Source organism: Rhynchophorus ferrugineus, unplaced genomic scaffold (assembly GCF_030347505.1).
Source record: "Rhynchophorus ferrugineus isolate W39M unplaced genomic scaffold, kcgeb_rfMv2 rfM6, whole genome shotgun sequence".
In the NCBI taxonomy this organism is placed as follows: domain Eukaryota; kingdom Metazoa; phylum Arthropoda; class Insecta; order Coleoptera; family Curculionidae; genus Rhynchophorus; species Rhynchophorus ferrugineus.
This window is the reverse complement of record NW_027472585.1, coordinates 31,191,425-31,208,291: the sequence shown is the minus strand read 5'-3', so window position 1 is coordinate 31,208,291 and position 16,867 is coordinate 31,191,425. Positions and strand designations below refer to the sequence as shown.

General features: G+C 34.0%; 2 protein-coding genes across 2 annotated transcripts in view; one reads left to right on the top strand and one right to left on the bottom strand.

The window, feature by feature from the left end:
• Nucleotides 1-1,508: 1,508 nt before the first annotated feature.
• Nucleotides 1,509-2,963, bottom strand: LOC143198211 (uncharacterized). The gene is made up of 2 exons (XM_076407322.1): nucleotides 2,481-2,963; nucleotides 1,509-2,378 (listed from the first exon to the last, which is right to left on the bottom strand). Exons 1-2 carry the CDS (start codon nucleotides 2,893-2,895, stop codon nucleotides 1,513-1,515), a joined length of 1,281 nt encoding a protein of 426 aa, XP_076263437.1. The 5' UTR covers nucleotides 2,896-2,963; the 3' UTR covers nucleotides 1,509-1,512.
• Nucleotides 2,964-4,909: 1,946 nt separating this feature from the next.
• Nucleotides 4,910-16,867, top strand: part of Lar (tyrosine-protein phosphatase Lar) — a 1,580,452-nt gene continuing 1,568,494 nt past the window's right edge. Inside the window, exon 1 of the mRNA XM_076407753.1 lies at nucleotides 4,910-5,155. The gene's annotated coding sequence lies outside the window, so the exon portion shown is untranslated. The remainder of the gene's footprint in view (nucleotides 5,156-16,867) is intronic.

Sequence of the window (16,867 nt, the reverse complement as noted above, 5' to 3'; positions counted from 1 at the left end):
CCAAATCGGTTATTATTGCTACGTAGATCTTTTAAGGTTCTGTCTAAAGCCTCCAAAGATTTTTTATGTGCCATCGTGCATTCATCCCAAACAATCAATTTACATTGCTGCAAAACCTTTGCCATTGCAGGGTTCTTCGAAACGTTGCAGGTTGGAGTTTCATTGCTTTGCATATTTAATGGCAATTTTAGTGCTGAATGGGCTGTTCGACCACCTTCAAGCAAAGTTGCTGCGATTCCCGACGAAGCGAGTGCAAGTGCAATTTTATTTTGTGAGCGAATTGTTGCTAATATTAATGAAATAAAAAAAGTTTTTCCTGTACCACCAGGTGCATCTAAGAAATAAATCCCTCCAGTTTCATCATTTGTTACTTTCATAAGAGTTTCAAATACATACTTCTGTTGTTCATTTAACAGTGGAAGATTTGTTTGAATTTATTCTTTCAAAGCGTTGAGATCATACAGTCTTTCTCGATGCAACTCTTGGTTAAAAGCGTCATGCATTGGACGATTGGGCGCGGTCAGGCCTAATTGAATTAATAGTTTTGTTTGACATTATCAAGCACATGTCCTCAATTGAAATCAATGCTTCATTGTAAATTTCTTCACTGATTTGTATATTTGGATTTCCCATTCTATTCCGTATTTGATACAAAATATCATCACACATATAATCTTTGTACTTCATCCACAAATCAATTGGGTTTGATGGGAAGCATGTAGATATGATTATAGAAAACAATGTTCGTATTTGATGAGTGTGTGATGATATTACAGCATCATTGAGAGTTTGATCCCAATGAGCGTCATTTTCAAGCAATTGCAAACGTTGACAGGCTTCTCTGTAGGATCCACACAATTCACCATCAACAGTTCGTAACTGTTGGAATGATGTTGGGCCACGTACATTGACTAATAGCAGTCGTAAATAAAAACATTCATCATTGCTTGGATGTACTGAATAAATCCGGCCAATCGCATCGGTGGAATATACATCTGTATATCCTGGAACTGGTTTTCCTTGTTTCCGTCGTATAAATCTCCTTGAGGATTGATTCCAGGTATAATATTTTGGCATTTCAGAATATAGCAATATTTGTGCGAAATCATCGTTTTGGCATGTCTCAAAAAAACTGGTTAATGTAGTAGATGGTGGCTGAGCAGCTCTTTGTACTGCGTTCTGTGCTGTAAAATACACTCTTTGTCCATTTTCTAAATGCACAGCTAAGTGAACAACAGAAGGGTGTCTCTCATGAATAGGAAAAGAAAATATTCGCCAAACTGCTTCATTACTACTGACATAGCGGCCCATTTGGTATTGGGTAACTTCATCATTAGAATTCCCTGCACCAATTCCAATCACAGCCATATCACTCCCTTTGGTTACATATTTGCAAATGTATTTAATCGATTTCACTGAATGGCAAGATTCAACGTTGATGTGTGCTTTGAATGTCTTTGATAAAATGGGTGAATATGGAACAATCCAACGATTATCTATTTCAATATCTTGTTAATTTAATTTGACAATTGTTGATTTTCCATTGTCTGCTGTCGATCTGCGACGATACAATGGATAACCGTCATTACCAGTAATTGTTTCCGATATTAATGTCCGTGGATATCGTTTTGAACATTTACCATCCATCATACACGGTGAATTTTGATTAAGAGTTCCACAGGGACCATGTATCATGTTTTTGATAACTACCTCATGCAATCCAGGATCTACTTGTACATTAGGGATTTCAGCTGATATCACTGCATCAACTTCATTTGGCCTTATCTTTTCAACCAACCAAATCAAAATGTGTGCATGTGGCAATCCTCGTTTCTGCCACTCCACAGAATACATCCAGCAGCGTGTCTCACCAAACACATTATGTTTTACGATGAAATTCATTAAAGATTTCAACTTTTGTCTAAAGACTCTGGCTGTAATATCATGACGATCAATGGATGATTTCCCAGGTAATAACTCCTGCTTAATTTCTATCCATTGCGGATTGCATGTAAATGTGATGAACAAATCTGCTGTACCATAATGACGAACATACGACATGGCATCTTGAGCATATTCGTGCATATGCCGAGGGCTTCCGATGTATGTTGCTGGAAGAATAGTCATCCGACCGACATTCTGTGCATTTCCATCAGTATTAATCGCATCTCGAAGGTGAATATACTCTTCAGATCGGAGTTTGGTTTGATTCAACCTGATGAATGTTAATCTCTCCGTTTCAATTTTAACATACATGTCATCAACATATTTGTGATATAATCGCCGACATTTCAATATGTGATTATCTGCATTTTCCCGAATCATTAGGCGGTATGAATAATAGTTCATTGAACTGACTTTTTTGTTGGTTTCAGAACCTGTAAACAGATTTTGTTTTAATAACATTCAAATATAAAATTAAAATACATAATATAGTGACTGAGATATTATCGCCATAGCTAAACTAATATTTTAGTTACCTGTAATGGGATTTATCATTTTTATTGATAAATCGTAGCCATCTTCACCTTGCCAAAATATAATGGGATATTGCAGTGCATCATATGAGCGGTGTGTTTCCTTTATAGGTTGTAATTGAAAATTCCGACGATGTAAAACAATATCACGGGATTCCAAGTTTTCTCCAACTACAACGATAGCAACTTCATCAATAGTTGGTGCATTAAAACGTCTTGTATGTTGACCTGCAGGTGTTTTATCAGCTCTGATTACAATTTTGTGATTATCGGATGGCATCAGATCCAGGGCAGTTTTAAACAATATAATCAATTGATTGTGTTGATGAAATAAAGTTTGTAATTGTTCTACAATAGACCTTTTTACTAAATTGTTATGTGCACAACGCAGATCAATTTCTTGTGGTGAATTGCCCATAAAATAAATTTGCAGGAATTTGTTGTCGCTATCTGACACTGGTAACAGTGAACCTGCTCTGTGATATATTTGCCCTTGTATCTGTAAATAAAAAAAATATTATGGTGTGGTATAAATTAATGGATTGTCAATGATCAAACTTAAATAATATTTGATCTTAAAAAGTATATATTTAGTTTTAACTAATATCTATCAAATATAAAATATAATAAAAGTGTCACTGAAACTGAATCACCATATAATATGATGACTAAGTGATATATTTCGTAATGATTAAGAAATTGAAGATTAGTAACACATCTTAACTTTGGTGACAGAAAATTTTGTTCGCTAAAATAATTATGAGTAACTGCTATAATACATACCTTGAAAGTTGGCATAAAATTTTCTCGAACTGCATTTGTTGCCCCAAATGAAGTCATTTGAAAGCAATTGTTATATTGTTGAATATGTGTCAAAAAGTGTATAGAATCTGTTCCTATTCCTGAAACCAATGAGTACAATGGTTCTGGTGGTGGATCCAATTGTATCAATTTCACTTTACCATTTGCGCAACACAATCCATTGGCTTCGTTTTTGTATTTTAATGCCTTACAGTGTGAGCAAACCAAGTTCATAGAACCAATAACAACACATTGGTAGTTACTGTAGTCAATTGACACATCGTAACTGAAAGCAGCTGGATTCAAACTTGCGCGATTATTAGTTGAATGTCGCGCTCGCGCTTCACGCGTTTGTGATATCCGAATTCTTTCACGTTCATTTCCGTCGTCACGTTCTTGTGCAGTACGATTAGATCGGTAATTAGCTTGGTTTATAGCATTTCTGGTTCTTCTACCTAAATTGCTTCGTCTTATAGGAGGCATATCAAATATAAATTATTTTTTCACTAATCACGAACTAAACAAACACTAACTAACTAAACACTCTGCACAAAACACGATATACGAATTTGTTTCGTGTATCACTTGACAATTCATCTGTCATCTGTCAAAAGTCATCTGTAACAGACAACTTTTTTTTTTAAATTTGATATGACTTGAACTCAAATCCTTTTAAGCCGTACGAATTGTTTTATTTATTTAAAATTTGAATTAAATTTTAAACAAATAAAAAATTTTAAATAAATAAAACAATTCGTACGGATTAAAAGGATTTGAGTTCAAGTCATATCAAATTTAAAAAAAAAAAAGTTGTCTGTTACAGATGACTTTTGACAGATGACAGATGAATTGTCAACTGATACACGAAACAAATTCAAACAAAAAGGGCTATTTTTAGGGTTTTTCCAGCAATAATTCTAATTTTTCTCGCCGTAAAAACCATCCCTGAACTTCAACGAACATTTTAAAAAAAGATTTGGCCAAATTGGTCCAGGCGTTGTTGAGTTATGCGCTTAGGAACATATTTTGCGATTCATTTTTATATATAAGATAAGTGTATTCTTAACTTTAGATTAAGAAGTTTAGTTTTATTTTAATTAGGGAAATACATATTGGTATATTAATCTCGTACTCGCCTTGATGTTTATTAATGCAAGTACAACGGGACGGCAATAATACATTAATTAATTCGTAATGTAAGATGTAATTAATAAAAAAGTATTTAAATAAACAAACTCGTCTTTGTGCATTAATTTACGTAAAGAAGAGAGAAAATAAAATGTATTTAATTTACAACATTGTTTTCTTTCCTTAACAACTCAACAACTAGTGTAAACAAGTCGATGGAATATAATATATTGTAATGCCATGCATTTTTTTTAGAAATTTAGGTAATAAATAACTACCGTTCAGATTGTAATATTAATGATATAAGTATTCAAGTCATATCGTATATATTTCAATATTTAATTTTTATTTTCGTTGTTTCTGTTAGTAGATCAATTTTCTAAATAGGAAGATGTAGACGACGATGTCGCCGACCCGATCGTAGTCGGCGCCGCCGCCAGTGGGTAAAGATCGCTTGCATGACGCTTGCCGTCGCTACGACCACCTCACTGTTCCGAGGGTTGTCGATGCGACAACCGACGCGCCGTTCTCATTGACCAAACGGCGTGAATCCACGATCTGGTACGACTCGTTCCTTATCGAATAATAACAACAACAACAATAAACTGACATTACAAGATAATACGGATTCTGATTGATTGACGCAAACTTTGGTGCAGTTCAAAAGTTTGTGGTGCATCTTATGTTTGGATAATATTTAGGTGAATATTTTCTTCGTGTAAAACAGGAGCCAATTACTGAATATTAAGGTAATTGCTTGACATACTAAATTACATTGATTTTTATTTGATTCGTTTAGTACATCAAATGAAAAAAAATCTATATGTAACTAATCAAATTTTTATCGCAAAATATATTATTTTATGTAATGGTGAAAATTATTCACATATTGGGAGCTGATGTTTTAGTGCTGGTAGATATAATTTTGATTACATTTTCAATAAAAATGATTTTTATTGGTTTGTGTTTGTATAATCAAATTGAATATATATATATATATATATATATATATATATATATATATATATATATATATATATATATATATATATATATATATATATATATATATATATATATATATATATATATATATATAGCTTATCATATATATCATATTCTTTATCAATTATATATTACATTTTAAGATTTAATGAATCTAGGTTCTGTGTACCTCATATACTTTTTGTGTTCTATTTTTCATTTGCTAAATGCGCTTGACAGTCATATCATGAAGTATAAAATCCGAATATTTAAAGGGTTTTGGAGCTTTAAATAGCATATATTTTAGGTAAAATTAATTTTAATAAATATATTAATGAGAGTGAAGCTGCTTAATATAAAAACCGTTTGGTATTAGTAGGTTAGATCATTATAGCTTCAATGGGTTAGGTTATTTAAGTTTACTTACGTACACAACATACGTTCAATGTACAAGCGAAAAGAAGTTAGGACGAATACAAATCTGGTACTGATACTGAGCTAAAATAGATTAAAAAATGTACCATTATTTAAAAATTATTTCAATAACAACAGCAACAACAACGAGCTGAAATAAAATAGTACGAATTAGGATTGATTGACGCAAAATTTGGTGCAGTTTAAAAATTTGTGGTGCATCTTAGGTTTTGATAATATTTAGGTGAAAATATTCTTCGTGTAAAACAGGAGCAAATTACCGAAATTTTAAGGTAATTGCTTGACATACTATATTACATTGATTTTAATTTGATTCTAATCGCATTTTTATCAAAAAATAGATGAATGGGTATATATATATATATATATATATATATATATATATATTTGGCATTAAAAAGTTAGATTCGCTAACGTTCGCTTAGGTTATTTAAGTTTTGCTTACGTATACAACGTAGAAATAATTTGATCAATGGGCAAGCGAATGGTATGGTGGATGTCAGTTATAATATGTGAAAGGGTTTAGAAATGACAAACTATTAAGTTACTCAAAGATATTATTTTATTTAAGGGAAAGAAAGGGAGACTTGTTAAACGGCGATACAAAGCGATACTCAGGGTAAAAACAGATCAGCCTATCTCGTTCGTTTACCATACGTAGGTTCCAAATTTCTATGGTATCCATTTACGGAATGGTTTTCAAAATTTTGATGACTACATAAGCACTTCAGTAGTCTATTGCTAAGAAACTGAGATATTTCAATTCGCCTTTGGTGAGAGATATTATCTTCTGTTCAAATTCCGTTAGACTATTCTAATTCACAGCAAATTCATGGTGCCTTTGGTGGCATTGCACCTGGAACCGTGATGTTCGGAAACAAAAAAGTTACAGTTCGGAAAATTATCAAGGTACCCGGATCGACTTTTACGCATTATCACATTTTTATTAATTTTTGACGATGAATCGGCAGAATAGAATGAACCATGGTCGATCTAACAAGCTACCACTTTTTTTATTTTATTAACTTAAAAACTTTTAACTGATGAAAACGTGTATTTCCGTCTCCATGCGCCCAGTTCTATGAAATTGAATATTTATTAATTACGAAAAAAATGGTACAGATTTATTCGCTATTGCAAATATTGACGTAATATGTAAAATGGAAGTTCACAGCAAATTCATGGTGCCTTTGGTGGCATTGCACCTGGAACCGTGATGCATGTTCAGGGATTAGGTGTTTTTCAAAACAAATGTTTTTTACTTGGAATAGTTTATGGCTAGCGGTCGTTGAGCCCTTTTAATTCTGTAACCTTAGAGCTACAGCTGCTATACTTTTGTCCGAACTCCACTTAACTACACCAAGAAATGTTTCGACTCTTTTTTTCTTGATAATTAAATTAATTCCGATTAATTGAGTCTTATGATCTTCTCAGAATCCTAGCGATTGTGCCATTTATAATATGTGAAAGGGTTTAGTAAACAAAAATTATTAAATTACTCAAAAATATTATTTTATTTAATAGAAACGAGAGGCGACTTGTTGAATGGCGATACGAAGCGATAGTAATGGTAAAAACAGACCAACCAGTATTAGTCATTCACCATTCAGATAGTCAAAAAAACAGATAGCCAGGTAGTGTGGGCCGTATTACAAAATATATCTGCTCCTGGTGTTAGGCTAAAATAAATTAAAAAGCTTACTATTATCTTAAAATAATCTCAATTAAAATTAAAAAAATTTAAATTAAAATTAAATTACAAATATGTCAACAGGTATACATCATACATAAATATTAACACTATCCAGACTTTATTAAAAGAAGTTCTTGATGGAAATGCTGAAGGCGTCGTGGTAAATAATTGTGCCGCATATGTATAGCGTTCCGCACTTTTTTCCACATACATTTTACTATTTCAAATCTTATAATTCTCCATAATGACCAATATTCTAAAAAATGCATTTGATGTTCATGATTTATGTTTTAATATGGTTTTCGTGCCAAAATATCCGCCAATATCTTCAATAATATTGGAGATGATAATATATTCTTCTCTTTATGCTTCAAAACTTCCCATAAAAATTATACTAAGATCTGGTGATTGCGATGACCAAGGTGATGCTCCTTAAAGTAAAACTGAACATTCTTCGCTGTTTTTATGGGCGCATTATCATCTTGAAATTTTGCAGTATTTGGCAGCAATATTCTAATCATAGTAAAACTACCCCCAGGGGGTTATGGCTGCGAGGTGTTGACCAAGGTTGACGCGTCGCGGCCATAGTACGGGTGTGACGATCCCGGGGCCCCAGTTGTGTGCTCTCTTTGTAGCATCTCCTATGTGTTCTAGGTTCTTTTTTCATAAATTAAATACAGGGGATTGGGAACCTCAATACCGCCCGAGGCCGTGGGTGGTCGCGCAGGCTCCGCTACACCTTTAGCCGTCGATTGCGCAGCTTTCCCGGTAAGGGACCAGACCGAGATGCAGGTAATAACTACTGGCACCCAAAATATTGGTCTAAAGAGGCACAGGAGAATGAATGAGTTAGAGAATAGGTATACTCAAGATGAATATGACAAATATTTTATCACTTCATGCGATGGTGATGCATTGACAAGTTGACAAGGACGGTGGGAAAAATAGTAAGAACTTAGACATTGAATATATCGAGAGATTAATTTGCCAATCCGACCAGTGATGTGAATGGGAGGACCAGCTACATACCACTCAAATATACCCAGATATTGCATCTTAAGTCATAACGGAACCAGGTATGAAAACAAGCACTTTCATTCATAAAGCCATTTGTAGGAAACAATGTAAACGATGATCTTTGAAAAATTTGAAAACCACCCTTAGGAATCAACAGCTTCTGGAGTTTCGGGACATGTTAAGGTTGTGAAAATATCTCTCAGACTAGTGTACTGAAATTCAAACAAACTCATCACAGTTCAATGTATAAAACCATCATATGTCAATTAAAATCGCTTAAAGTACAAAGTCATGAACTTTTAGAATTTGAAGGTATCCTATCTTAGGAACATGAATATTTGTGTAGAAATATTACAGTTTGGAAAATTATCAAGGTACCCGGATCAACTTTTACGCATTATCACATTTTTATTAATTTTTGACGATGAATCGGCAGAATAGAATGAACCATGGTCGATCTAACAAGCTACCACTTTTCATTTTATTAATTTAAAAACTTTTAACTAATGAAAAAGTGTATTTCCGTCTCCATGCGCCCAATTCTATGAAATTGAATATTTATTAATTACGAAAAAAATGGTACAGATTTATTCGCTATTGCAAATATTGACGTAATATGTAAAATGGAAGAATATACGTGTTTGTTTGGTCTTTGTTGATTGATTGTTTTGTTATTTTTAATGGACATTGAATATTTGTATTGTCATTTTGTATATACTCATAAAAACATAAAGTTTACTAAAACTACTATTGACTAGTAAATATTATAAGCTGTTTGATGGCTTTCAATTATTTGGTTCTCTATTTAATATTATTATTCACTAATGAGGAATGTGTTGATTTCTGTTTAGAGAATTTATGCTTCCCAAGTTTTTGAAGCTAACACTAGTGAATATGTAGTTATGTTATTTCGCTTCGGTAATTGTGACCTTTCTTCGTGAGTTACAAATACAGCAGTACATTATTTGTTTTTTAGCAAACAAACGCCAAAACTATAGAGTTTTCTGTAATGTAGAAATGAAAATTTAACATATTAGGCCTATAAATTAGTATTATTGTGAAAAGTCTTTATAATGTACTTTATTCATTGTATTGTCAATCGATAGCCGCTATTTTTGTCCATCTTTCAGACAACGGATTCTATTTCTAAGGAACGATGTATGAATCGATCCATTTTCGATATCTTCATAATAACTGAAGCACTGCTCAGACAGATCACGACTCATATGTCGGAACAAGTAGTAATCATATACTGCAAGATCTGGACAGTACACGCACAGTGTCCCCACTAATGGTTTCATTTCAAATCGTCGTCTTCAAAATTTTTTGGCTGTCCAGAACGCTCTTTGCCTTCAGTGTCAATATAATCATTTTTAAAATATTAAAACTAACATTCACATGTTGAAATCGATGGAGCATGGTTGTCACAAGCTTCGACATAGCATTTGATCATCTTCAGCCGCCCCATTTTTAAAATTTAAGTCAATAAGTAAAAATTCCCGCAAACGCGATATACTTGGTACAAATTCAGAATCCATAAAGGCGAGAGATGAATTTCGCCACTTGCTGATTCATTATGTGAATAGTCCTGAGACAACTTAAAATTTGCAATGCTTGTCTACGATGTGTACTTGATATTTTTTCTTGAATTTATCAGTTACCCCCTTTACAGTTGACTAAGTTAAATTAATATTCATGCATTCCAAATTTTATTATTTTTGAAATATTGTTTATTAACGAGAATACATTGTTCTGCCATATGCTAAATCGTTCTTAATGAGTTGTAAACACTTAATTGTACAAATAGCGCTAAATTCAAATCTTACTACTATATCAGTGTCGCAAGGCAGTGTATTGGGCCTTAGTATTGTATCTCCTGTGTACTGCTAATCTACAGGTCACAAACATGGCTAACATACTGTGACGATGTACGCAGAAGACACCGTAATCTTAGCATCTCACGAGAGCCTAAGGAAAGTATCAAGGGGACTGTGGCTGAAAACTTGGTGTATTGATTCAAACACTTTACGATACAAATGGCGGTAAATTCAAATCTTACTGTTATATCAGTGTCGCAAGGCAGTGCATTGGGTCTTAGTGTTGTATCTCCTGTGTACTGCTGATCTACAGGCCACAAACATGGTTAACATACTGTGACGATGTACGCAGAAGACACCGTAATCTTAGCGTCTCACGAGAGCCTAATGAAAGTATCAAGGGGACTGTGGCTGAAAACTTGGTGTATTGATTCAAACACTTTACAGTACAAATGGCGGTAAATTTAAATCCTACTGCCATATCAGTGTCACAAGGCAGTGCATTGGGTCCTACTATTGTATCTCTTGTATACTGCTGACCTACAGGCCACAAATATCGCTACTGTGGCGATGTACGTAAAAGATCTTAGTACGAGAGTCCAATGATAGCATCATGGGGACTGTGGCTGAAAACTTGGTATATTATAGCCAATAAAATAAAATGTACCCATGTAACTTTTACCTTGCATAGAAGAACATGCCTACCAAGGCATATCAATAGTTGCTAACTCCCCTTAGCGAAGAGTGTTAAATATCTTGACGTTCATATAGACCAATGTCAAATTTGGCGCATATAATACTTGCCATACGAAAATAATTTAGACTTAAACTAATCCAAATGTAGAACGCAAATCGAACTACAAGTTTGGGCTCATTTGGTACTCCAAATTCCAAATATAAAAGAGTCATCATTTAACGGTTATAAAACAAGGAGTTCCGTAAAACAAATATACTTGCCAATTAGCTAAATGTGAGTGATATCAACGAAGGGCATATATTAAGATTTTTATTACCATCCGATCTGATTAATGAATAATATATTTTATACAGGGGACCAGTTATACAAGTGATCTACTCATGATATGAGATGACATGTCATGTATCCTGACTTTTGGGAATACGGCACTGTTTTATTAAGGTTTACATAGTCATGTTTGTTTAAAGTTTCGACTTCAATTAACTTACCATGTATTTAGTGCTATATTGAAATCGTGTTACAGTGGAAATGACATTAAACAATACCTATAATAGTCGATTATATACAGCTGATAGTTTTATCATAATACTACGCATCCTAGTAATATATTTTAATCCTAGTTAGTTTTGTGGTGATGCACAGACCACGAATCAGAATATGTGGTTGAAAATTAGCTATCAAATAGTCGAATAAAAGCTCACCAAATACAAGTATCCAACGGTTGTAATAATTAAATGATTTTAATTACAGTAACAATTTGTTATTACGTATTATAGGAACATTACCAACATTGTGCTAGTTAAATTAAATGGTCAGTTTGGCAAAATTCAGTTTAACGGCAGATCAATATATAAAATATATAAAAGAATGAAAAGTCACTGAAAGTTTCTCATTATTTGTTAAGTATATATGATAAAGTTAATTGGAATCGATGTTTGATATTAATCAATATTTAAATAATTATACGAGAGCAAACTATAATTATTGAGAAATAAATATTCATAAAATTTTCAGAATATTTAACAATAATCAGTACTAAGTAATTACTGTTCATAATTCACTTCATAGTTCACTTCTTCAGCGGTTTTTGTTATTCCTCGAATAGAATAACATTTGGAGTGACTACAAGAACATCCTGATTACAATGGCGACAATACTGATAGGTTAATGGGATTTCCTTACCTATTAATCACTTATTTTATATATACATATATTTTTGTTTACCATATACACACATTTATATTTGTCCATTGTAAAAAAAGGTCCCGTGTAAAAAAATCACAATCGCATAGGCCCGAAATGATGACAGATCTTCGAAAGCGAAAAAAAAATTAGTGCAAAGCCGAGAGACTGATTAGAGATGAAAAAAAGGTCACTACAAAAGGTTGCAAAGCTTATTGGTGCCAAGAAACGAATTGTTCTTCGTGCTGCCTTGACGTGGCCAAAGCTTTAATTCGACTCTCTACTGTTAATAGCTAATGTGATTGAAGCAGGCTATTAAACGACCAGAATGAATAAATAGAAAAGAGGAATTGACTCGGCAAAAACTGAGAGATATTGGCTGGGATGTTTTGATGAATTTACCGTATAGCTCGAAATGCAAAAGTATCGTATAGCTCTTAATGTTGTAAAGTTGGCTTCAAAAGTGACTTGTGAAAAATTACTGGATTCAGATTTAAGCCCAGAAGTATTAGAAGCTATACAGTGACAAAAAGGTCATTAATTAAAATAGTTGAGACCCGACTTGATGTTCGCCAAGGGGATGTCGTTTCTCCACTGCTCTTTAAAGTAGTAGTGGATGTAATTATGCGAAACGCTTTTAAAAACAGACATGGCGTTTAATATGATTCAATACATTTCTTAGCCGACTTTATGTTCCGCTGATACTGCTGCTGTTGAAGCTTCTAGAATTCATCAAGATATATGGCTTGCGATTTAATGAAGAAAAGATAAAAGTATTGACAACTGACGGATCGCCCGCTATTGTAAATCGAAAAGGGATCGAGTTAGAGCAAGAGTTCATTGGGATACCGGAGAAAAAGTGGCATCTACCTCAGAAGTTGTAAGCCGAATGGCGAAGTTGTAGGAGCGTTTGCTTCTTTGATGGTGCCTGTGGAAAAGAGGAAATGATACAACCAACACTAAAATACGCTTCTTTCGAACGCTTTTATCTTGCGAATCCTTCTGTTTGCTCTCGGGACTTGGACACTGTTATCGTCTGACATCTGTAAGCTTGAGGTCTTTCAAATGGGGTGTTTAAAACAAATTCTACATGTTCATCTTCGAGATTGTATTAGAAATGAAGTCATTCGTTTGAGATTTGATTTTTTGGGTGGAAGATACAGCGAACAGCTTCGAGAATAATATGTATCGAGATAATCGAACACGATCTGAAAAATAGGAGACTAATGTTATCCTAGACCCGAACAGCCGCAGTCGATCGCTAACTCTGGTGATATTTAGTGAGAAGCGCGGGCTATGGATTGATGATGAAAATATATCAGATATATCATTAGATATATCATTCGTTAATGTTTATGAAATATATATGAAAAAAATCGTTTTGGAAAACCTATAAAAACCGAAATTAATTTTCTCCAATCCCCTCTTATAAATTATAGCTTCTGAACTATGAAATTTCTATTCAATCAGCCAATAGAGTAGGTTAAGCTCTGGCTAAGTCTCCTCAATGTGGAGATACACAATTTATAAGTTAGGCATTCTCAAACCATATTCATTTTATATCTAGGTACATAATATACAAAAATACAAAAATATATGATTTTGTAGTGCTGCTACAGCTAAAATTTAGTTTATAGATTGTAAAAGTAGGTGGATTGATTTATTTTGATTTGCTCTATTGTGCCATTATTCTACTTTGGTTTTGTATAATTACTGCGGTTTAATTTTTGTGTTACCGTGATCCTAAAAAGGCAAAACCTTACTTATCACTCGTACTTGATGGGTTTAATATTATACAATAATATGTAGAAGATCGCTTCAGTCAGTGATCTTTTTACAAACTTATGTGGTAGTGTTTTACATAATTTAGTTTCTATTCTATGTTATTTGAAAAACTATTCTATGTGTCTATTCAGGTCGGATAGTAGTAAACCTTTCAATCCTTAGTTTTAGTCTTTAATGTGAACCAACTAGGTCTACCGGGTGACCTAATTTCCATGACTCACTCATACTTAGAAGATAGATCTTTTCAACTAAAGATCGGCGACGCAGTTTCTTCTGGAAAACAAATCTGCTCATGAGTCCTGCAATGTTTAACTTTTACATGACTGATTTTCCACTTCACAAACATTCACACACAGCATTTTATGCAGATGGCACAGCTTTCTTCACCACCGGTTACAGCGATTGCGTGGTACATATTCTGACAGCTGCAGATTAATCCGAGCAAAACTCAGGCTATTCTGTTCCACCGTAAGAAGAAATTTCGTGCATATCGCCACCAAATCAAAAATCTCTATCCTTAGGCTCCAGAAGGTATCATACCTCGGTCTCCAGTTTTACCGTAGACTCCAATGGTCAGAGCGTATACAGCACGCTATTTGCAAAGGCAATGGCAATAGCGTGTATAGCTTACTATTTCCACTCCTTTGTAGTACAAGCAAACTCCCAATCTCCAGAAAGCGACTCTTGATAATATGCTAGTTCATCCACTCTGCCTCTACGGAGCACAGGTGGGGTACAGGTATGTCTCTGAGAGACAATTTGCACTACTCCAAGTGTTCCATTCCAAAAAGTATATTACTCAGTGCACCGTGGTTTATGAATAACGTGAACACTCACTCCGAATCAGGCATCCCGTTCTTGAAAAGTTTTAGTTAAACTAATTACGACAATCCCGTACAAGGTCGTACCCCAGGCTCTCTGTCGCCCGCAAAATTTTAACCCGAACCTGAAGCGATATCAGCAAAAAACTATTTTGACGTTTTAATCTACGCACTGCACTGACATTGCGTAGATTTAATTGTTTGGTGCGTGCATTCAGGTGAACACTCTTTTAGAGCACTTTTGATCACACTCACTAAGGTTTCTACGAGAATATCATGATGGTATATAGTACTTTATTTTGGTATCTGTGAAGGATGGCTATGTTAGATTTGCTAGTAGTACCCCATACGTTCATATGAGCCTGTTCTCTTACAGTTGAATATTGCTTTTGTTATACTTGTTTATGTAGCAGGTAGTCTCTACACTTTTGCAGTATGGTCGTCGCTACAGCTTAAGCATCTCACTATCTCATCACGTACTTTGTATAAGCAGTATTTTCTTGCATATTCCCTTGTGCGATTTATATATCGAAATAACGTGTGATAATAGGTTTTTAGACATTTCACCTGGATTATTGAAAGAACTGCCACGAAAAGCAATCATCATGTTGACATATATATTTAATACCTGTTTAAGGCTGAAGCATGTCCCGGAATGATTTAAGGTGGCACAAATAATTATGCTCAATAAACCTGACAAACCTGCAGGACAAGTCGAATCTTACAGGCCTATTTCGCTACTATCTGCAATATCCAAACTATTTGAGAAACTAATATTTAAATGTGTTAAACAATTCTAGATTTCCAGTTTGGTTCTCGAAAACACCATTCAACAATCGATCAAGTGCACAGAGTAACTGCGGCTATTGAAAGAGCGTTTGAGGAAAAGAAATACTGCCCTGCAATATTCCTGGATGTCTCACAAGCTTATGATCGGGTTTTGGCATTTGAGATTAATCTGTATGATGAGCAAAGTATTACCGCGTAATTATTGTCAATTGTTGGAGTCATATCTTTTCGGAAGAAAATTTAGAGTATCGCACGAAATGGCGTTATCGACATTTAAAAATATCTCGGCTGGAGTTCCACAAGGTAGCGTCTTAGGACCTCTGCTCTATCTGCTCTACATTGCTGACATTCCAACAACAAAAGAAACACTTCTTGGAACCTTTGCTGACGACACAATTATTATGGCAAAAGATATATCTCTGCCTCGGGCAATAGAAAAAGTGCAAGTGGCAGTCAACAAAATCTACAAATGGACGAAAGATTGGAAAATTCAACTTAATAGCTCCAAATCTGTCCAGGTTAATTTTGCATTGAGGCGAAATAATAGAAACTTAATTATATCACTCGATGGATGCCCGATTCCTCAAGCAGAATAAGCTAAATACCTTGGAATTCATCTTGACGGTAGATTAAATTGGAAGCATCACGTTAGACAAAAAACAAGACACATTAGAACCAAAATAAAACAACTATACTGGTTAGTAGGAAGATACTCTCAACTTGATCTAAAATCAAAGAGGTTGATCTATAATACAATTTTAAAGCCAATTTGGACCTATGGTGTGCAAATATGGGGTTGCACTAAAAATTCAAATCAACTAGTCATACAACGCTGTCAAAACAAGGTTCTTCGATTGATTACCAATATTGATTACCATACCTATCGTTATGTAACCAACGAAGAACTGCACCATGACCTGGAAATCAAATGGATTTGCGAAGTTATCCAAGATTTCGCCTTGAAATTTCACACGATATAAGATTACTAAATCATACTAACGTGGAAGCAATACAACTACTGGACAGCGCGCAGGATGTCAGGAGATTGAAGCGAACAAAACCATATGAACTTAGTGTATATATTTAGTGTAAATTATAGCTATAAGTTAATAATTAATAACTAATTATAATTTTATAATTGAGGAATACATAGTGATGTATTTTCTCGCACTCGTCTTGCTTGTTAATTAATCCAAGTACATAGGAAAAGTAGTAATAAATTAATTGTAAATTAAGATTGT

What these genes read in the sequence shown, in the direction of transcription:
- LOC143198211 (XM_076407322.1), bottom strand. Translation starts at nt 2,895, where the DNA reads ATGGGCAATTCACCACAAGAAATTGATCTGCGTTGTGCACATAACAAT. An exon ending in AATGATAAATCCCATTACAG is followed by an intron (nt 2,379 to 2,480) that starts GTAACTAAAATA and finishes ATCTGTTTACAG; the next exon opens with GTTCTGAAACCAACAAAAAA.